Raw genomic sequence first — 23,970 nt, 5'->3', positions numbered from 1 at the left:
GGGGACACCTCTAAGACTGCACAGCTTCAGAGTCTCTATCTTTTCGTTAGCTAAGCAGCTCCATTTGTCTTTGTGTTATGTAATACAATTTTATGCAAAATATTTTCTTAAACAAAGAATGATTCGAATCTTCAAAAAAGAATTATTTAAGAATGATAGTCACTGATTTAGGCAAACTCCTTAATTTTACATAAGAAGCAACAAAAGCTCAGAGAGATTACATATTGCCTAAGATCACAAAACCTATTAGCTGCAAGCCAGGAATGGGCTTTGGGTCTTCCTAGTGAATCTGAAGTTCTATGCCAGCTAATTCCTCATATTCAGGAAAAATGCACTATTTTAAACTATAACTCAGAGAAATAAATATGTAAAACTTTGTCACATAGCTCATTAATGTTTAGGCATAAGATACAATAACTTTCTAATTAAATTATTAATTTTAAGACATAAATTAAAATAGCAAACCAAAAATTAATACCAAAACTTTAAGTATGAGTAGTCAATATACTCAATTTACAAAGCACACTTTTTTCTTTCTTTCTTTCTTTTTTTTTTTAAACGATGGGACAGCAAACTTGAAAGAAAATCTTTTGGTAAACCAGGTAAGCTGAATTTGAAGAATTTGATCCTTTAAAGAACATTTTCCTCCAAAGAGAGCTTGGTTTGCCAAAATTAATCAAGAAATAATTTTCCCTGTTGTGGTTATCTAGAGCATAATTGAAAACACAACAGAAACTTCTCTTCACCATCTAACATACTTTTGTCCAACTTCTCACCATTAGTTGGTATGTACAAAAGACATGAGCTTAATTTCAACTATAATTTCAACCCAGTCAGAAATCATAGGAGAACCTCATTTCTCTGTCTCAGTTTTTCACATGAGGACTTAAACTCTCTCTACCTTCCTCAAGATAGGAGGAGAGATTTTCCAAATGGTTGAATTTGAGAGAAGGAATCTTTAAGAAATGCTTGCTTGTTTTCAGATCTCATCTTTGAAAGGATCTGTTTTCCCACAGTAATGTGTAGTTGAATCTGCCTTCATCTTCGCAGTAAGCAGCCTGCCCCTGAGACAGGTGTCAAGCATTGTTTCCTCTGCTGACAACTGTGAGGGGAATATCTTGATTTGGGGTTAGTGTTTGGAAGCCCACTGCAGCCACACATCTAAACCACAGCCTCTATGTCCTTAGTATGTGTCAGTAACAAAGCGAGTAAGGCGATCTCCACCTGCCCAATTCCTATGTTCTGACTCAGAAGGGGAAGAGGAGTATCATTTGCCGTCTACCCCACCATGGCTCTAACAAAAAAGATAACTGCACAACAAGTATAGAAATGTTTTCTTCTTCTTTGACTTTATAATTAATGAATATTGTTCAAAACAACTTCCACTTTAAAGGGAAAAAGTTGTAACGAATATTTTAGAGAAACAAAATAAAGCCAATCACAGCAGAAAAGCATGATAAAATGCAAATATATGTTCGCTTTTTCAATAATAATTATTGAATGGCTACCTTTCTATTAGATTTGAGAGTATAGGTTGAGAAATTTATCTGTCATAAAATTGTCTGGAGTACATTTTCAGTTCTTAGAAAAACGTTCTACGTGTTAAGAAAAATCTAGTGATATGTCTGTTCAGGCTAATTTTAGCTTTCCTTTTTTTTTTATAACAATATAATTAAATAACACAATTGAATTAAATTGTAAAATTATTTCTGAAATATAGGGCAAACATCCCATGATTTAACTAGAATGTGAAAAATGAAGGTAAAAGTTAGCAAAATACATAAGTAGTGACCTGTCCCACTACAATGGCATTGTGTGGGCAAGACTGAACTTCATGCACTGGTGACAGAGGCCCTACACTTAAGAGTTATGAACGCAGAGAAAACTTGCTTTGACTACTAGTACAACTGAAATCACAGACTTAGAGCAATACTTCATTATAATTACTGTCATTAAATTTAGATATACAATACTGAATAAGTTAGAACTTCATAGTAAAAATAGTCCAAAATGTTAAAACCTTGCAAATAAAGGTGATTGATAAACACATTCAATATTAATGCTATTTTTAACATTTGACTCGAGAATCATAGCTAAAAATCTTCAGAATGCAGTCATTTTGCAGTGCCCCATTAAAAACCCACCCCTTTCTATCATTTTAGATGAGATGTTACCCTCTCTCAGGGTATTATTTTATGTTTTCCTAGTGGCATTCATTAAACTCCTGGCAACTCTAAAAGACACCTTTTTCCTGCATGTCTGACTAAGAATTCTGTAAAGAACAACTGTATAAGAAATCTTTCTAGGCGTTCTGTAGTGATGTTGGAGACCTATGTCTGGATCTTGATAGAGTGCTGATTTTTATCTTTCTAATTAAGCCTGGCATGATTTGGCAAAACAGTGCTCCACAAGGGAACTATATATCCTTCAGTACTACAACATTATGTTTAAAAGAAAGTATTTTTCGATTTATCTAGAAACATATTTAAAAAGTAATAAACACCTCTTTTTGACCAAAAAATTAAATAAAGAAATATTTCCACAAAAATTTTTTCTTACATTGCTTCTACATTTACATACTCTTTCATCTTCATCTTGTAAAATGATGCTATATCTGATTTTTCTGGTGAGAACTAATGAGAGCATTTTGAGTGTACATCATGCTTAACGGTTTACAGATATTCATTTTTTGGGGTACCCAGTAGTCAATCCAGATTCACTACTTCGAAGCATGTAGACTCTATTTGGTCAAAAGGCTATCAAAAAACCCTTAACTTTCCTGTTCTTTGATTATCATTATGAAACCCAATTCAAAAACAGCGCTGAAGTCTCACTTAGCACAGGCTTCTGCTCTTTTTCTCTGAATTGAGAAGACCATAAAAACACCATTAAAACCATAAACTAATGTGTATTGATTGAAATGGATATTTTAGAAAGTGACGTCAACACCATGCAAGTGAGACAACCCCTTTGCATTTCCCCTTAAATCTAAAACTAGTCAGACATCTTAAACCCAACAAAGGCTCCTCTGTTCAGCACACTAAGATGCCTAAAAGATCCACACATCAGTATGTGGGAAGGTGGGCTTACTGGAATATGTAGGAGGCAGGATGGGAGAAGGACAGGGCAGGCCCATAACTGCAGTTCCAGGCACACAAGGCTGAGTCTGCAGTCTTAGCAAAGGTAATACTGGTGAAGGAGCCAGGGTGCTGCCTAAACAACATAGCACAGCAGAGGGTAAAAAGGGCAGTCGTAGCATCTCCCACCTCCCCAAGAATCCAGATTCTTCTCCAGTTGCAGTAGCATTTGCACCACCAGAGAGACCAGTAGTAGAAGCAGAGACCAGTCCCCAGTGTCCAGGCTAGACCACAGCTCTGCCAGTGGCCATAGAGAACCAGGTAGCATCTCAGAGGGCTCACTAACCATCTCCCCTCAAATGGCTACATCTCCCACCACCACACCCCAGTAGTGGTTCCCTAAGTCCCTGAGGACCTGGATACAGTGGTGACACCCACCACCCTGGTTACTCAGGCCAGTGCTCCCAAACCCACAGCTAAGCCATTACCCCTAATCCAGGAGGCTCAAGTATCACAGGTGAGAGAAAACACAATCTGGCCTAAACCACCATCTATTGGAAAACAAATTTATCAACCTGCTGAACTGTTCAAACCAAAATGTTCCTAATTAAGAGAAGTGTTCACCACTTCAAATGTGCCAGCAGAGGAACAACCCATTAAGTAGCATGAACAACCAAGGTTACATGGTAACACTGAAGGAACATGACAGTTCTTAAGAAACCAAACTGAAAGGGAAGATTGTGATCTAAGTGATAGAAAATTTGAAACAGCTGTCATGAAGAAATGAATGAGGTACAAGAAAATTCTAATGGTTGTTCAACGAGCTCAGGAATAAAATTAATGAAATTTTTTGGACTTTACCAAAGAACTGAAAACCATAAAAAAAAAAAGAAAACTCAAACAGAGACTTTGGAGCTGAAGAACTCAATAAATGAGATGAAGAATGGATATTTTAATAACAATGATAATCAATGAGAACTAGTTGCTGTCTAATGACTCCCTATCATTGCCATCTTAGTCATCAATCATTCAAGTGATGGCAAGAAATACAGACATAAAGGAACTTTATTTTAAACAGTCAAATCTTTGTTTAACTATCTGAAAAATGTACAAATGCTCAGCAAGCCATATTATAAAAATTGAAATAAAATAAAAATAGTATAAGTAAAATGCAGTTAGGGATGTACTCTCATATCAGATGACAAATTTTACCTTAAAAAGAGAAATCGATCTGTTTAGTGTTACAATGATACCTAAATTCATAAAAAAGGATTGATCTCAGTTTCATTTAAATAATATACATTCATTTATGGTTAAGGGATTGGATGTCAATCATTCATTGATGCATAGGGATAGAATAACTGGGGTGCAGCAGAACTTTAAAATTGTTATGAGCAATTGCCAAACTAAAATCAGTTAGGAAGTATGCCAATGCACCTAAAAAGTATATCATTGTTTATTAGGCAATGTGACTTAATTTCTAAAACCAAATTTCAAGGCAGCTTTTTTAAACTATGTCTGATAAGCTATATTTCTTGAATAAAGTTCATGATAGGTACCTCTTGAACATGAGAGATCAGGAATTTCAGAAAGTTTGCAAAATTTGTTTCCTTTCTTTATTAACACATAATTATGATGTTTACTTAGTGTGCATTTGTCAATGAAACAACTCAGAATTTCAACAAATTAGCACTAAGAATTATATCTGAAATCTGAAACCCAAAGGAACGAAGATAATATAACCAACCTTGATAAAGTAAACCTCTAGGCTATTATTTGAAGTCCATGGGGTTGAGGCAGGAGTCTCCAACTTTTCTCTTGGAATAAAATTTCTATGGCTTATGAGTCTATGATTAAGACTTCCAACACCAGGTGGCTCCAGGACTGGCCCTGTAATATCAGTGCAGAGTAAAGTTCTGCTTTGCTGTTTCTTCAGTTCGGAACTGATCTCTGCTAGCCTTTCATTTTTCCTGTGAAGATTGTAAAAAACACAGGCTTAGTATTTCATTCTTCCCTAAATGACTTGCATTTTTTCAAGTTGCCATAATAGTAAACAAAACTTCTCATTAAATAGAATTTTAATACTGAAAATATGACAGACCTACTATGTTCCAGCACAGGTTTACAATTGTTCTAAGGAAGTATATACATTTCTAGGAGGATTCCTAACTAACGATCAATTCAGAGTAGGGAGAGGAGAGAAATGGTGATCAATGATACAGATGGCTTAATAGGTGATACTTGGTGCCTTCAGAAACGGCTATACTTAACGAGATTCTTGAAGGTGCCATTAAGCATATTTAGTAAACTAGTTTAGAGATTGTTAATAATGCCTCAAAGACATTTCCAAGCACTTGCTTTGCTATCCTTGTACCATAAGCTCATTACCTTGGAGAAATTACCATTTAGACAGGACATAATTCAGAGCAACACCTCTTAGGGGAGAACAGATAGCTTAGTTGGTTATCAAAATGAACCAAAACAGCTCCGGCAGCAATTAGCTTGTAACATCTTTACAAAAGAATTGGCAGTGGGATTTGCCCTTTCTGTCCTCCACACCCCCCTCAGGCAGGCCACCTTATTATTTTTAGACATTTTGTCAATTATGTGGCGCTTTACCCCTGTGCTCATCTTTCCCTATTTTATGTGTTTGCCTTTATGTAGCTTAGAAAAACTGCAAGGATTGTTTGTCTCAAAGTGCCTTCTAGTGATAATAACAAAGATCACAATCCAAAAAGTACATTTAACAAGAGCCACAAAGTGCAGAGTACCTAACCCTTTGGGTTTAAGTTGTTATCTTCCAAAAAAAACAGTTATACTCATTAAGATTGTTATTTAGTAAAATTCGAACAGAAAATTTTATAATAATATTGCCATCTAAATTATAAAGCTTCAAAAACATTTAATGACTAGTAGATCACATTTACTATATGAAAATATAAAAGGGGAGAAATAGTCATGTCAAAAAAAAAGTAAAAGAGATATGCAAACTGTCCTGGAATAACATTTTATCTATCTATCTATCTATCTATCTATCTATCTATCTATCTATCTATCTATCTATCTATCTCTATCTATCTCTATCTATCTATTCATCAATTCATATCTATCTATCTATCTATCTATCATCTATCTATCTATCTATCTATCTATCTATCTATCTATCTATCTATCTATCTTTCTATTTATTTTTTAAGCGAGGCAACCCTTGGTTGACCTCACAGATTGCAAGGACCTTGTCAGCTTACAATCCCTTATTTTTTTTATTTTTTATGCCTACAGCATCTGGTCTTCTTAGGTGGTCTCTCATCCAAGTTCTAACCATGCCCGATCCTACTTAGCTTCTGAGATCAAATGGGATCAGGCTTCTTCAGGGTAGCATGGCCATAGACTGGAATAACATTTTAAAGGTAAATTTATTTCCTGACATCATTTACCAAAATTATAATATTTAGTTAGCTTTCACTTCCTACTAATCTTGTGAACCTGGCTTGATAAAAATTATGCTTTAGTGGCAATGAACTAAAGTTATTTTCTCTGATTCTATGCTTTGACTTACACATTTAGTTTATTTTCCAATGACATTCTAACTTTCAATTCCTCTAGGTAGAGTTGCTTATACATTTCCAATTGCATTTTATTAGAATCTTCTTGAGAAGTTTTCACTTTGGAGAGTTCAGATTCTAGATCTTTAATTCTGAGTTCCATTTGACTTCTTATTGAAGCATTATTTTTCTCTCTTAACTGCTGTAAGTTTTCTTGAGATGCTGCTTGTGTCTAATGCAAATAAAAAGGAATCATTTTTGAAATAAGTATATCCTGAATAATTATAGTATATTCATTTCTTCTAGTTCTGAGTCAGTGATTCAAAGAGCAACTTGAAATGTAAAAAAAGCCTAAGTATAAAATATTTATCATCAATGTCAACTGAATTAAATATGAATTATGAAAATGTTGAATATTAATACTCCTGTCACTGGGTAATTTGAAGACAGAATCAATTTAAAACTTTAAAAAATTGAACAATAGAACTTAACAATCCATGAGGATAGTACCATTTCTAAATCACAAATGTCTTTTTCTTCCTAATAATTTTGTTTTGTATCAACAGGTCTTAAAAATAAAATGATTCTCTAGAAAGAATCATTCTCAGTGATCAATTTAGGATGGTGATGATGGAAACCGAAATATTTAAAGGGATAAGCAAATGCCACCGTCCCTCCAGGAATCTACAAAGCAAATTGCTATTAAGGGAAGTAGAAGAAACACATACAATGTTATGTGTCCAAAATGTAATTTGCAGGGAAATGAATTAAAGCACATTCAAAATCAATAAATTAACCTGTAAAAATAGATTAACTTCTTTTAATTTTTCCACTATTTTCTGTCTTGCTCTTTCTTCAATCTCCTGTTTATAGTGTTCGACTTCACTGTATTTTACCATATTCATTTTTATGTGACTCTTGAGATTTACTAATTCTTGTTTCAACTTCTCGTTTTCATTCTCTAGTTTTTCACATTTCTTTTGTGTTTCTTTCATAGATAATAACTGCTGTCGAAGAAACTGATTTTCTTCATCCAGATGTCGACATTTTGAAGATGCAGTTTCCAGCTTTTCTGTAGAATCAGCAATCTGCATGAAAAGAGAATAGAGTTTGGTGATGAAAGAAGTTGACCGAGAAGAGCCTAACTCAAAACCAGTATCAACTTTGGAAATAAATTTAGTTGCAATAACATATGATCTGTACTGTGCTGGAGTCTTAAATTGTGGAAACTTGAATTACACAGGATCAGGAACAAAGTTAAAACCACCAGGAGTCACAAAAATATATTCTTTACTGTTATCATCTTTGCACATAACATTCACATTTGATTTTCTGCACTTCCTTGTCTGTTTCATGTCTGTGCTCCATAAAATGACTATAAGTCACTTCTCACCGCTTTTAGTAGAAGGCCTCTCACCTCCCTGCCATCTACCCGTCCATAATTTTTAAAGAAGTTTTGGAGATATCAAATTGAGTAATTTAGGCCTCCGTCAATAAATGCCTCTCAAGATAAGACTTTGAAAATAAGACTCTAATTAATGAATCTTAGAAATACGGATTCTACTGCCACAAGCCTTTTATTGAACTACAAATGTTTTACACTAATTTGAATTGTATTCCACAAAGAAATGATTCCCACTGTTAAGGAGAAATCACATTTCCCAGTGTAATCACATTTCTCAGTGATCCTTACATCTTTTCAACAAAATATGTCTTAATTCAATAGTGTGATCATGTGATTCTGTATTATTTTCCACAAAACAAGAGATCATGCTAAACAACAAACACACCACCACAAAAACAAAATGTTGCTGAAATTTCAGTGATACTGAGTAGGGAAGAACTATTTTCCTTTAGATACAATGCTTATTTTGTAAGAAAGGGTTAGCGGATGTGGTATTTTAAAAATATATTTATAAATCCTCTGAAGCCTCTACTATAAAAATTCTTCCCATCAAATACATGATGATCTTAGTAACTGGTTTCTAGTGAGTAGAATATGGCAGATCTGCTGCGTGACTTCTATATCTGGGTTAGAAAATGTGACACAACTTCCATCTGACTTTCTATCTCTAGAGAAGCTCACCCTGAGAAACCAGCTACAATGTTGTGAAGAATGAAGAAGCCCAGGGCACACAGTCAGTCCTCCTATAGATGTTCTGACTGAGAAGACCTCCGCTAACATCCCAGTCAAGAGTCAGCTTCAATTACCAAAGGTGTATGACCAACCTTTAGAGGATTCTAGCCTATAGGCTAACTTGAGGTTAAGACTAAGTCCTCATCAAAGCACTGGAGGTGTGCATCAGGCTTTATTTCAGAATTACTATGGATGAGTATGCCTCCCATTTCCTTTTTCTGAATGGAAGTCTTTAGCCATTTAACTGATTTTTGGGTGTGTGGGTGGCAAATAACTTGTCTCTTTGTTCTCAAGTCTTCATATAGATAGGAATTGTTCTCAAGGGGCTTTACTCCAGCAACCACACCCTAGGCACCTCATCTGTGTCTACACCTGATTAAGATGGTAAAATCTTGGACTTGGGCCTGAGCCTGACATCATAATAATTGAGACTTGTAGTGGTATTAGGTAGGGATTGGTGTATTTTTTCACATGGGAGGCATAAAAGCAATTACGGCCAGTGGTTAGATTAAGCTGATTGTTAAATGTGTCCATACGTTTTTGAAATATTCATTCTATACACAGGTAGAATATGGGTCAAACTTAGTGACTTGCTCCTAAAGAACAGAATGTGGTGAAAGTGATCCTGTGTGAATTCTGAGGCCAGTTCAGAAAAAGCAACACAGCTGCTGCCTGGCTCTGTATTTCAGGCTGCTTAACCTTGGCACTCAGCCCCCATGTAGTGAGGAAACTCAGTCCACAATGAGTGCCCATGTGTTCCAGCATAGGTGTTCTGGCTGACTTCCCCAAAGTTCCAACCAATGGTCAGCATCAATCACCAGACATGATGGCAAACAAGCCTCCAAATGATTCCAGGTACCAGCCAGTGGGCTGCCCTAATTAAAGCTGAGGGGCACAGAGACAAGCTGTCCTGGTCACACTTTACCAGAGCGTCGATTTGTGAAATAAATAAATATTGTTTATTCAAGCCACTCAACTTAAACATGTATGTTCATAGCAGCATTACTGACAATAGCCAAAAACTGGAAACAAGCCAAAGGTCCATCAATTGATGAACAGATTTTCTAAAATGTGGTCTGTCCATACAATGGAGTGTTGTTTAGCAATACACAGAAGTAGTGATGATACACGCTACAAAATAGATGCACATTGAAAATATCATCCTAAATAAAAGAAGGCAGTCACGAATGACTGTCACATATAGTGCAAGTCCATTGATATGAAATGTCCTGAACAGGTCAATCTATAGAGACAGAGTACAGCAGTGGTTCCCTAGGGCTAAGAAGAGTGGGGAAGGGAAACTGGCACACGGGGAAGGCAAAAGGGCACAGGGTTACTCTTTAGGGTGATGAACGTGTTCTAAGATTGATTGTAATGATGACTGTTTAAATCTTTAAATATAATAAAAGATACTGAATGGCACACTTTAAACAAGTGAACTCCATGATGTGTTCAGTATAGTTTGATCAAGCTGTTCCCCCCAAATAGAATTGGTGCCAGTGCCTTGGGTTGATGTAAATGTGTGCTTCTTGGCTTTAGATCACTAGCCAAGGTTTAAGACACAGGAGAGTTAAGAACATGTCTTTTTCATAGAAAAATGATATAGTAAAAAAAAGTGGTCTTTTTCAAAAATATCATCTATAAAATTAATAGAAAACTCTATGACACTGTTTGAAGCATTGAGTGATTTATATTTCCCCAAATTAAGTGAATTTCAAGTCCCAAAATTGAGTAAAAATTACCTCCTGTTTTAACATATTAATCTGAATATCCATTTCAATGTGACTGGGTTTTAAAGCTCCAGAGAAACTAAGCTCTCCTTTTTCATATTCATTTAACTTCCTTTTTGTAATTTTTAAGAGTTTCTGAATCCTGCAGAAATTTAAAACATGAGCAAGTCAAATTCTTTAAGAGCAAAGTTTTGATCATTATTAAACAATTATTATTTTCTATTATATAAAATAAACAAATCTATAAATGAGGATCCCCTTGCATTTTGTTCTAGTCTAATATTGTGTGAAAGCATACTAACTAAATTATAATATTAGGTAAATAATATAAAAAATAATTTTATGACATATAGGAAACAGAATTAAGATGGTAGCCATATAGAGTTCTTACAAGCAAGTTATTATAAATATCCATTTTAGTATGTTAATATAGAATATTAACCTATATTAAATATCAGCTATACATCACAGATCAGTATCCCAGGTGAAGAAGAAAAGAATCATTTTATGTGAAAGTTTTGAAAAGACACAAAAATGTATTTGATACCCACTGAGGACAGTCTATAAGAAGAGAAAGTATCAGAAGGAGACCACTCAAAATAGAATGAGCAGCAGGAAAGAAAACTCTTTGAAGTCTGAGTAGAGAGAAAGGAAAAGAAAAGCTACAGGCCTTTGCTAGCACAAGGTTAACAAAATGAAAGGGATACAAAACAACCTAGAGAAAGACAGTTAAAGGAGAGGAAATGAGAATCAGAGAACAAACTCAAGTACTCAGCAAATAAACAGATAGGAAGCCATGTGGGAGCTTCTGAGGCATTGGGAAAGATTCTTCTTCTTTTTTTTTAATCTAAGTGGTAAAAACAAGATCACTTATCTTATTCTTCTTTAAGTCATACATGTATTTTTGTATGTAAGATGTAATGAAAAAAAGCTGAAAGAAAACATAAACCAAATCAAGATAATTTTTGATGTTAAACAATGACACAGGTTTTCAGACATTAATCTTTTGGAATGCTGAAGAAAAGAACACTAATAAAAGAGAGCAAAGACATCTCACAGAAACAAAAACTCAAGGTAAACAAAGAATGCAGTTGACAGTATATGCAAAAGTCACATTCATTATTGTTTTAGGAATCATTAAAGAGTAGATCTATTATTGTGGTATACAGAAAAATGTGATTGCGCTGTGAGTTTCTGAAGTAAATTTTTAAACAGGATAATTATGAGAATTACAAAATAAATTTGTAGTTAGCTTTTAATTAAGTGAAATTATAGTTTAACTTTAATTAATGGTTGAAATGATCTAAAATATTAAAATCTTACCGGGTAATCTCTTTTTCTAATTCATCATTTTTCTTCTTTTCTTGATCCAATTGGTATTCCAGAGATTGTTTTAACTCAGTACAGTTCTTTAGTGGTTCCTTTTCAACCTGAGACTTCAAAAAATATTTAAAAAATATTTCTAAAAATTTAGAGACTTACATAAAAACTTTTCTTAAGATAGCATAGTCGATTTTACATTGTTATCATTTTTTCTGGAATTTAAATTGCCAAATTATTTCAAAACAGAGGCTTCTACAAGTAAAATACTGAGCGATAAAGACTTTAAAAGAGTGGCTATATTTACATTTTAGTTTCTAACGATGCTCTAGAAACATTTTCATCAATAGTTCAAGTTATTCCAGGTTTTATTAAATCACATCTTACTAAGATTATGTTTAAAAAATCCCCATGCAGTTCTTATGACATTATGATGATAATCTGACTTTAGGATGAGATAAAGACTCTCATTCTCTGTCAGAATTCTTCCATGTGTCAATTTCTCCTTTTCTATCAAACACTTTTCTCTTAAAATAAGTTTAAGTCTTCACTATATTTTTATATAAACACATAACTTTCTTTTGACTCCTGTAGTTTTCTCTGTCATCCTGTTTCTCCCCTTCCATTGGACTCTAACATTCTCTAATGCATGATCTCAACCATATATTCATATTTTCATCACTTATTCTCTTCTTTTACCTAAGAATTTATCAGTTCTATAATTGCACTAAAAATTCTTTGAGGTCATCTTTTTCTTCATCCTTACCCCACTTTACTTTCTCAGCAGCAACTGACAGCAATGACCACACGCCCAGTCTCTGCTCCTCTAACCCCAAGTCATTTCTAACCAACAGCTGCCCTGATGTTCACTCTTGGACCCCTTCTATTCCTCCTTCACATTCTCTCAGAGTGCTTTGAACTTTTCCCTTATGGGTGTATCTGTATTATAAAATTGCATTGACAGAGCTATTGTGAATGAAAGGAACTAGTTGGTAGGTTCGTTTACCTCATTGCTCCAACTTAGGGTTCACAATGCAACCTTAAATCTTAGGTAGTGTCTCCTACAGAGGAGAGTAGGAACAATAGGGGAATCCTGTCCTGCTTAATAAATAGTTACATAATTTTCACTATATATTAATAAAATAGAATCCTGGAGTTCACAATAATCTTTTCTGAGATTGGATTGTGAAATCACCGAAAGTCTGATTTAATTTAGTGAGTGGAACTAATTTCTAAACTTGCAATGCTAAGAACACTTTGTTACTATGTAAGACCTTGATTGAGCAGCCATTTCTACTTTTTCAGTAGCATGTCTTTTCTTTTTAAACACCCCCTTCACCCCCAAAAAGAAAAAGAAAAATACATTCTTTCTGTGAAATGGTTGCATTATTCTTGATGAAGGGAACAAATTAGAACATTAAAAGTAATTCATTCTCAAAATCTCACAGAAGGTTGTAGATTACAGAGGGAATTCAGAATTCTAGATCAAATCATTGCTAACATGTCTGGACTCAAACAGATCTTCATAGTCCAACGTTTACAGCAGCATTATTAACAACAGCTTAACGTTGGAATAACCCAAATATTGGACCAATAAATGGATAAAAGATGGGATATATATCAATACTGCTTTTAGACTATTGGATTTTTTAAATTAAATTCTACTACAAAAATAATTAATTTTAGGCATTCAGACAACTTCCCCTATAGAGGGAAATTACATGACTACTAACAAGTAGTATTAATAGGAATACGATAAATTCTTTCATCAGTGAGACTGCTCATGTTGTCCAAGAGAAATAAAAATCCCTCTGCAGTATGACAGAAATTGAGACATTGACTTACCAAACTTGCACCTAACAGATTTGTCTGAAGGTGTTCAATTCTGCCTGCTTGTTTTTTGATTGTGACTTTAAACTCGTCATTTTGAATTGTGAGCCTAAAATGTATGTTTTAAAATAATTATTCTCACACATAAATTTCAAACATACCACATAATTTCTGAACAAACAACAAAGTATCATTGAATAAAACCTTAAAATTTGAAAAGTAGATGGCTGGCATTTTTACAATTGTGTTTTCTGGATAATGTGCAAAATGGAGAGACAATGTGCACAAATTATGCATTTTAAATAAGTTCAAAGCTGAAATTTTTATTCAGCTTCACACTGATGTATTTATTATCATAACTAATCATATTCTCGCACTACACTGCCCATCTACTTTACAAGTTATTTTGTGTCCTGCTATTAATTATACTTTTGCATGTCATCTGATGTCTTCTCAGCACATCTTATGGCCTGTGCAAATTGATCACTGGCTTCTTGAAACTAAAAGGAAGGAAAAAATACATTTACTACTGACAATCCATTACAAATCTACCTATTTTTGTAACTACGCTATTATTGGAACACAGCCGCACTCTTTCATCTGGTATTTTTTTGTTTTTTGTTTTTTGTTTTTTATAGCTACAGCAGAGATGAGTTCTGGCAACAAAGACCTTATGGCTCACAAAGCCTAAAATATTTACTATCTGGCCCTTTCCAAAAAAGTTTACAAACCTTTTCTCTAGTACCAAAACAACACTATCATTCATGTTTTTAAATTTATGTTTCATTAGGTAAATATGCAAATTTATATATTGGTCAACTGGGGAAAAAATAGCAAATTATCTTATAATAAACATTTATAGTTTTGTATCCAAGTACCACATAAACTATTTTAAATGATCACATATGTAAATGACCATGGCAATTCCAGTGATTATAAAAGTTCACAGGAGGCTTTTGGCGACAACCAGATACTTCATGGAATAGTGGTAGTATTTACATAGGTAGTAGTCTCTATAGGAATGCCTGGGTTTGAATCCCAGAGTATACTAGTTATTAGGTGTGTAACCTTGAGCAAAGTACTTCACCTTTCTGTGTCACCATTATTGTTAAATCAAATTTCTGGAATCAATTCATTCCCAGAAACTTTTTATTTAGGGCTGTGAAGGCAAGTACCCTGATGAGTAGATTTAGGCTATATGGTATGGCATGTCAGAAAAGCCATCTCCAGAGCTTTACAGTTGGTAAAGTGCAATAAATCTGTAAATCCTAGTTCTGGATGCATAGTAAAAAAAGGTCTTTTTTTTTTTTTAAATTACAGTGAGAAGAAAAAAATTTGATAGAACACCTTTCTATTGGGTTAAGTGCTTTCAATTTTATATTTAATGGCTTAAAATACATTTAGAATAAAATCTTAATTATTTCATTGATTCCAAGAACAAAGTGTTGGTGGAGTATATAATATTAAATTTTATCCTGACGACTGTAAAGCTAAAATATTTTAAATTGATACATGCATATCAAACAGTATTCCACCTTAGATAAATTTATGCTTAAAAAGATAAGATTATCTCACATGAAAGAAATTAAAACAAGGTAAAATTAAGGGATAAGTTGTTCTGTACGGAATAGATGACAGGTGCTGAAGAGAATGAGCTCAATTCAAAGTTAGAACTCTCAGAGAAAGCTTCATGGAGGCGGAGAGATTGGGAGCCCAGTCTGAGTAGACACAAGATTAGGCAAGAGTAATAGAAACTGAAAAGACAGAAAGAACAGAATGCATAAATGTTACGAGGTGGTGAAATCAGCCTAATTCACTCAGAGGACAAAATCCAATGGCAGGAAAATAAAATCATATGTTAACAGAATAATTTGTAAACTAATATTCATAGTAGAATTAATAGCCAAAATGTGGAAACAACACAAAGTTCCATCAACTGATGAACAGATAAGTGGTTTAGCCAGACAATGAAGCATTGTTTAGCAATCAGAAGAAAGAAAGAAAATATTGATATGTGCGATAACACTGTTGAATCTTGCAGATGTGATGTTAAATGAAAAAAGCTAGCCACAAAGGACTGCATATTGTGTGATTCCATTTATATGAAATACACTAAATAGACAAATCTATAGAGACAGAAAGGTGGTTCCCTGAGGCTGGGGTTAGATGGGAAGCTGAGAGTGACAGTTAAGAGATGTGGGGGTTTATCTGTGGGGGTGAAAAAAATATTCTCTATTCGAATGTAGTGATAGTTGCACAGTTTTCTGAATATATTAAGAGATGTTGAATTGTACATTTTAAATGGATAAGTTATATGATATGTGCATTATATCCCAATATGGCTGGTTTTTAAAATTCGATAGTGGATCTAGACAATTTTCTTAATCTTCTATTGTGCGTGAGTAGAAGTAGCATTTCCATGCTTTTATAACAGTTCTAAAATAAAAAGAAAATGAGGGAAAATGCTTACTTTGACTGCTTTATACAATGACCTTTCTGTACAAGTTATCAAAATTTACAAAATATGTAGAGATTCCATAACTATGAGCAGAAGTGAAGATAATAAGATAATTTTCTGTAATGTTCCATTAAACATATCTTCTGATTTTAAATGACTACCTCTTCTTAGGAATGGAACTATTACTAGAAAAATATGATTTAGTGGAAAAAAAATTCTCTCTCAACTATTATTAAAAATGTTGCACAATTCTCAACTTTTTCAAGGCTAAATACTATTAAAAACATATACTAAAAATGCCAGAATTAGAGCAAGATTTTAAGATATAAGTGCATTATAAAGATAATAAAATTATAAGAAATGAACATACAAAAGAAAGCTGTTCATAAAGATTAGTATCCTTAAATACTTTATGTTATTTAACCAGCTATAAATTAACTATTTGCATGTTAAATTTCATACATACTTGACTTCTTATTTGATTTAATTTCTTTTCCAAATCCTGTGTAACCTCCAGTGAAGTCTCTGACATACATTGCTTTTTGAGGGTATCGGCCAGTTCTTGTTGAAGTTGTCTCACGAATACCTAGGAAGACATTTCTGTTACTGATTTTACAATTCACATAAATATTATATTAATGATAGATAACTATCATATGTATTTTTAAACATAATATCTAACTTGAAAAAAAATCAGCACATACATCAATTCACCTTTTTCTCATGTGGACGCATTGGTGTAAATTTGGTTAAAGACACAGAAGGTGGTATCCTCCTGCCTAATCAGTATTAGCTTACTTGGGCAATGGGTTCAGCCCCATTGCCCATTTTAACCTGATAAATCTGCAAAGCTTTTAAAATCTACAAAAGTCTCAGAGAAAAATGTATGTCAGTGGGACTAGTGGTAGTAAATTCTACATTGTGGAATGTTTTCCCTCTATTTTTTGGAGGCTTAAATTAACTCGACTTTCTCACATATTCAACCCTCTGCTCAAATCTTTCCAATGGATTTCTATACCTTAGAATCAAAGTGAAATTATTCCAGTGGGCTTCATGGCACTAGGAACCCTAGCCTTGACCTCTCTCTCTGTCACATATGAATCCTGCCATTTGTCACACTTCTGAAAATGGAGATCTAATGCCAAAATAATGAAGCACAGAGAGCCACAATTCCCTTCGTATTGAAAAACTTATATACAGATAATAGTCATGGCTCTTGAAATAAAAATATGTGCAAATTATTTGTAAAAATATTCCAAAAAAAAAATATGAATAGCAGTAGGAAGATTGAATCATATGTAGTTTGGCTAGAACTTACCACATTTGTCCCAAATTAGGATTTCCTGAAAATTAGCTGTCTTTAAAGAGTTGACAAGTCATATGAATACATTATTTGAGACTTACTTTCAAATTTAATTCAAATTTGACATGAATAGAAATAAAATTATGTCAATGTTAATGTATAAGAAGCTACTGAAGATAAAGTACTATGAGATATAGCATCTACAGCTCAGTTCATCTGGGAAATCTGGAATTAACTGTCAAAGTAATCTAACTGAATCTTAATTTAAAAATACTCATTTTAGGTATGAGTGTTTCCATTTATCTGCTTCAAAAGTGGTATTGAACTGTGGTGACAGAAATATTAAAATTATGATTTTAGTACTATGTGTCTAAGTTGTTAATATCAATCTATATCTGTTAAAAATTTATAACTTAAAATTTCATAGGCAGGAGTGACATCAGAAGCACGGTGGCATGAGGCATCCCCTTAATCTCTCTCCTTGAAATTACAATAAATTAAAGAGCTAGAATCCAACAGAAAACACCCAGCTTAACTAACACACAACCACATCTGATCGACCTCCACATCAGAGCATCTGAAGGTGGGAAAATCAGGTGAGCAAAAGAAGAGGAAAGGGAGAGGAGCCAAGATGATGCCACAGATGCAGCCCAAAGCTCCCTGTGACACTTGGGGAGGAAGAAGGAACCAGATTAGGCCTACATTCACTATAGCCTCAAGCATTTTTGCCTGAGTGATCAGCATATGGTCCTGGATAGAACACAGTGAACAGGGCAGAGAAGCAATACAGAATTGTGACCTCTGTGTTCTAGTAGCTGTCATTGCCAGGCAGAAGGCCAGGTCTTGGAGCCTAGCCACCTCCCCACATTTTCCAAGCGCTAGCAGTGGGTCCTGCAGTTTCCCACCAAGAAAACTGCAGTGAGTGTCAGGCTGCAGAGCAGAGGATCTGCGACAACTGAGGAGACACAAAAAGTGACTGGTCCAGGTGACAGGAGTGGAGATACAGAGGCTAGGTGACTAAAGCCAGCGGTGAGCATTACTGGAAGGAAAACGGCCACAGGCACACCTGCAGCCTCTCCCAACCCACGCCAAACCTACCCATTCAGGCTGATCACAGCAGAGGCACTGGGACACCTCAAGCAGCGAAACATCACATCTGGCTAATGGGGCAATACTGGGAGTTCAGAAGCTCAGAACCCCATTGCCCATCACATTCTCCCATGGTGGTAGAGCTGTGGGACTGAAGCAACCTGATCATAGAGTGGACACACACCTCCCAGGGATTAAGGGGCTTTTTTTTTTTTTTTTTGCCACAAAGCAGAGACCCGACAGGCCTGGGCAGTGCAGAAGGCTTGTGCACCACTTACTGGAAAACAAACAAAAAAAACCCACTTCTTATTAACCTGTGAAATAATCATAAATTTTTTGAAAAAGCAAAGTACATTCCTGTAAATGCTGAGGCAGAGAAATAATACATCGAATATCATGAACAACCAAAGTGACAAGGTAGCTCAGATAGAAAGTATAAATCTCCAGACAATTAATTTAAAGAGATAGAAATATGCAATTTAAATGACAGAGAAGTCAAGAATGCAGTTCTGAAAAAAACTTCAATAAGATGTAAGGAAATTCTGACAAGCAATTCAATGAATTCAGAATCAAAATCAATGTAAAACAGGAATACTTTACCAAAGTGATCAAATCTCTAAAAAGGAATTAAATAGATCTAGAGCTGAAGAACTCAATAAAAGATATGAAAAATGAAATAGTGAACTTAGGAAATAAACATGACCGGATGGAGGAAAGAATTAGTGGTATCAAAGACAGAAATCTGGAAATGATGCTGATGGAAGAAGAGAGAGACTTGAGAGAAAAAAGAAGAAAAGGAAGAAAGGAAGAAAGGAAGAAAGGAAGAAAGGAAGAAAGGAAGAAAGGAAGAAAGAAAGAAAGAAAGGAAAAAGAAAGAAAAGGAAGAAAAGAAAAAAAGAAAGAAAAGAAAGGAAGGAAGGAATGAAGGAAGGAAGGAAGGAAGGAAGGAAGAAAGGAAGGAAGGAAGGAAGAGAGAAAAAGAAAGAAAGAATTCTTTTAGAATTATCTGACACCGTCAGAAAGAGCAACATATGAATAATGGGTATATCAGAAGAAGAACAAGGGGAAAAAGAATAAAAGCCTAATTAAACAAATAGTAGATGAGAAATCCCCAAACCTATGTAAAGAACTGGATCTTCAAATTCAAGAAACAAGCAGAACACCTAACTATCTAAACAGCAAGGCCTCCTCTACACCACATTATATCAAAACTGTCCAAAATTCATGACAAAGAAAGAATCTCAAGGCAGTCATGGAAAATAAGACGGTAACCTCTTAAGGAAAAAAAACCATTAGATAATCATCGAACTTTTAAGCAGAGACTTTTCAAGCTAGGAGAGAGTGGAATAAAAAATCCAACTATTGAAAGAGACTAGCCAAGAGGAATATATCCAGCACAGTTCTCCTTTAGATCTAAAGGAGAAACACTTTTGCAGTCATAAAAAAGCTGAGGAAATTTTCCACCACAAGTTCTACTTTAAAAGCAATACTGAATGGGGTTATTCTACCTGAAACAAAAAGACAGAAAGATACAAAACTATGAGTAAGATGACTAACAAACAGACAGAAATAGGAAATTGCAACCCTACTTCAAAATAGGGTATTGTGAATATAAATATTACATAATGGTTAAAGAAGGTCGAAACATTATTAAAAAAGAAGTCAACATCTACTGAAACTCAGAAATGAATTTACAGAATAAATAGGGAAAATTTGAGGAAAAAAAACAAAAAAGGAAGGAAGTAAAATTTACGAAGGGGAATGGAGATAGGATGCCTGCATAAGAAAAAGTACTACTGCATATATGAATTTTTTTACATAAAGGTAATGATAACCGCACACACACACACACACACACACACACACACACACACACACACAGATACAAATCCAGAACTGAGACACATAACATAAATAGAGGGAACAGGAAAAAATTCATAGGATATCACCAAATTACAATAACAGACAGAAATACAAGGCTAAGAAACAATGAAAACATGATACCAGAAAACAAAAGATAAAATGGGTACAGGAAAACCTCATATATCAATTATCACCCTAAATGCAAATGAACTGAACTCGCCCATATAAAAGCACAGAGTAGCATATTGGATCTAAAAAGAAAAAAAAAAATCCTGTCTTCAAGAGACACATCTAAGCTGCAAGAACTAATATAAACTCAAAGTGAAAGGGTGGAAAACAATTCTCCAAGCAAATGACCTCCAGAGAAAAGTGGGCGTAGCAGTACTTATATTTGACAAAATAGACTTCAAGATAAAAAAGTTAATGAGAGACAAAGAAGGACACTTCATAATGACAAAAGGAACAATACATCAAGAAGACATAACACTTATCAACATACATGCTCCCAATCAGGGAGCACCAAAATATGTAAAGAAATGACTAACAGAACTAAAGGGGGAAATTGATAAAAATGTAATTATTATAGGGAACCTAAATACCCACTGACAGCTATGGATTCATCATTTAAAAAGAAAATAAATAAGGAAATAACAACCTTGAAAGACACATTAGACCAATTGAACATAATCAACATTTCAGAACTTTTCATTTCTAAACACCAGATTATAAATTCCTCTCTAGTTTACATGGAACATTCTCAAGGATAGAACATATGACAGAACATAAAACTAGACTCAACAAATTTAAGAAGACTGAAATCACACCAAGCATATTCTCCAACCACAATGTTTTGAAACTGGAAACCAACTGCAAAAAGAAAGTTGGAAAATATATGGAAATTAAACAATATGATACGAAAGAACAACTGGGTAATAGGAGAAATAAATGGAGAGACCAAGAAATACTTATAAACAAATAAGAATGTGAATACAACATATCAAAACATTTGGGATACAGCATAAGGAGGAATAATAGAAAATTTCATATTATTACAGGTGTATCTCAATTAAAAAGAGATTCCAAAATAAACAACTTAACATTACATCTTGAAAAACTAGTAAAAGAAAAACAATTGAAGCCCAAAGTCAGAAAGTGAAAGGAAATAATAAGCAGAATTAAATGAAATTGGAAACAAAAGAACAATAGAAAAAATTATTGGAACAAAGAGCTGGTTCTTTGAGAAGACTGATAAAATTGACAAACTCCTGGCTAGACTCACTAAGAAAAAAAGAGAAAAGATGCAAATAAAGAAAATAAAAAATGAAAGAGGAGAAGTTATGACAAATACCACCAGAATACAAAGAATTATATACTAATAATATAAAAAATTATACACCACCAAATTCAATAACTTAGAAAAAAATGGACAAGTTCTACAAATTAGACAATTTTCCTAGATGAAATCATGAAGAACTGGAATATCTAATCACATCAATCAACATTATGGAAATTGAAACACCCATCAAAAACCTCCCCCAAAATAAAAGTCCAGGACCAGATGGCTTCACTAGCGAATTCAACCAAACACTTGAAGAAAATTTAATCTGTTCTTCTTTAACTTTTCAAAAAATTAAAGAAGAGGCAATAGTTCCTAACTTATTTTATGAGGCCAATATTACTGATACCAAAACTTGATAAAGATATACACACACACACACACACACACACACACACACTAAAGACCAAAGTCTCTGATGAATACAGATGTAAAATCCTAAACAAAATATTCACAAATCGAACACAACAATACATTAAAAACATTATGTATCATGATTAATTGGGCTTCATTCCAGGGGCACAAGGATGGTTTAACATGTGCAAACACATTAATGTGATATATCACAGAAACAAAATGAAAAATTAAATTTGTATGACCATATTAATAGGTGCAGAAAAAGTACTTCACAAGATAAAGCATCCATTTATGATTAAAACACTTAATAAAAGGGGTATAGAGAAAAGTACCTCAACATTATAAATGCTATATATAACAAAACCTCAGCTGACATCATACTTAATGGTGAAAAAATAAAAACTCTCCCTATAAGATCAGGAATAAGACAAAGCTTTCAGCTATCACCACTATTCAATATAGTGTCGGAAGTCCTAACTGGAACAAGCAGGCAAGAGAAAGGAAGAAAATGCATCTAGACTGGGAATGAATAAGTTAAGTTGTCATTTTTCACATATGACATGATTCTCTACACAGAAAACACTAAACATTCCACTAAAAAAACCATTAGAAACAATAAACAAAGACACTAAAGTTTCAAGTTACAAAATCAATGTGTAAAAATCTATAGCATGCCTACATACTAACAATGAATTTAAAAAAAACAATAAAAAAATTCCTTTTGAAATTGCAACAAGAATAAAATACCTAGGAATAAACCTAATGAAGCATTATTAAAATAATTAAAGAAGACATAAAAAATGGAATGATATTTTGTTTTTGTGGGTTGGAAGAATCAGCATAGTTAAAATGACCTATTACCCAAAGCTTTGTACAGATTTAATGCAATCCCCATTAAAATTCCAGCGGCATTCTTTAAAGAAATAGAACAAAAAATCATCAGACTTGTATGGAAGCCTAAAAGAACATGAACAGCCAAAGTAATCCTAAGGAAAAAAAAACAAGTCCAAAGTTATGACTCTGCCTGACCTCCAAATATACTATAAAGTGACAGCAATCAAAACAGCATGGTATTGGCAACAAACAAACAAACAAACCCCCTAAACCTCCAAACTTCCAAACGAACAACAGAAACAAAAACCAGTGGAACAGAATTGAGTGTCCAGAAATAAACACTTATATATATGGGCAAAGAATTTTTGACAAATAGGTCGAAACCATACAATAGAGAAAGAAGAGCTTCCTTAATAAATGATGCTGGGAAGATTGGGAAGCATAAGCAAAAGAATGAAACTAAAGTGCTGTCACCATATACCAAAATTAACTCAAAATGGATCAAAGGCCTGAATATAATACCTGAATATAATATGAAGGCTTGAAAGAATAAATCATAGAAGAAAACATAGGTACTAAACTCATGGACCTTGGATTTAGAGAGGATTTCATGAGTTTGAACTCAAGGCATGGGAAGTAAGAGCAAAAATACATGAATGGGGCTGTATCAAACTAAAAAGCTTCTGAACAGCAAAAGAGACTGTCAACAAGACAAAGAGACAACCATCCTGAGAGAGAAGATATTTGTATACAGAGCCTCCAATAAGGGCCTAATATCCAAAATATACAAAGAAGTCATACAACTCAATGATAAAACAAACAAGCGAACAAACAAACAAACAAACAATTAAATTAAGAAATGGACAGAGGAACTAAACAGATACGTCTTTCAAGGAGACATAAAAATGGCCAACAGACAGATGAAAAGATGCTCATCTTCACTAGCTATTAGGGAAATGCAAATCAAAACCACAATGAGATATCACCTCACACCTGTTAAAAAGGCTATCAAACTGGGCAAATAAGAATGAGTGTTGGAGAGGACATGGAAAACAGTATGGAGTTTCCTCAAATAACTAAGAATAGAATTA

At 34.0% G+C, this 23,970-nt stretch overlaps 1 protein-coding gene across 1 annotated transcript in view; it reads right to left on the bottom strand.

The window, feature by feature from the left end:
- The window catches only part of LOC120593779 (ankyrin repeat domain-containing protein 26-like), a 65,598-nt gene that overhangs the window by 2,838 nt on the left and 38,790 nt on the right, over nucleotides 1–23,970 (bottom strand). The window contains exons 17-24 of the mRNA XM_039851708.1: nucleotides 16,564–16,683; nucleotides 14,069–14,139; nucleotides 13,655–13,748; nucleotides 11,813–11,925; nucleotides 10,502–10,631; nucleotides 7,420–7,710; nucleotides 6,637–6,854; nucleotides 4,825–5,047 (exon numbers count right to left, since the gene is read on the bottom strand). Of these exons, the coding sequence (XP_039707642.1) occupies nucleotides 4,825–5,047; nucleotides 6,637–6,854; nucleotides 7,420–7,710; nucleotides 10,502–10,631; nucleotides 11,813–11,925; nucleotides 13,655–13,748; nucleotides 14,069–14,139; nucleotides 16,564–16,683 (1,260 nt within the window). The remainder of the gene's footprint in view (nucleotides 1–4,824; nucleotides 5,048–6,636; nucleotides 6,855–7,419; nucleotides 7,711–10,501; nucleotides 10,632–11,812; nucleotides 11,926–13,654; nucleotides 13,749–14,068; nucleotides 14,140–16,563; nucleotides 16,684–23,970) is intronic.

Source organism: Pteropus medius, unplaced genomic scaffold, assembly GCF_902729225.1.
Source record: "Pteropus medius unplaced genomic scaffold, Ma_sr-lr_union100, whole genome shotgun sequence".
Lineage (NCBI taxonomy): Eukaryota > Metazoa > Chordata > Mammalia > Chiroptera > Pteropodidae > Pteropus > Pteropus medius.
Note: the sequence above shows the minus strand (reverse complement) of the source record. Positions and strands in the feature narration are given on the sequence as shown.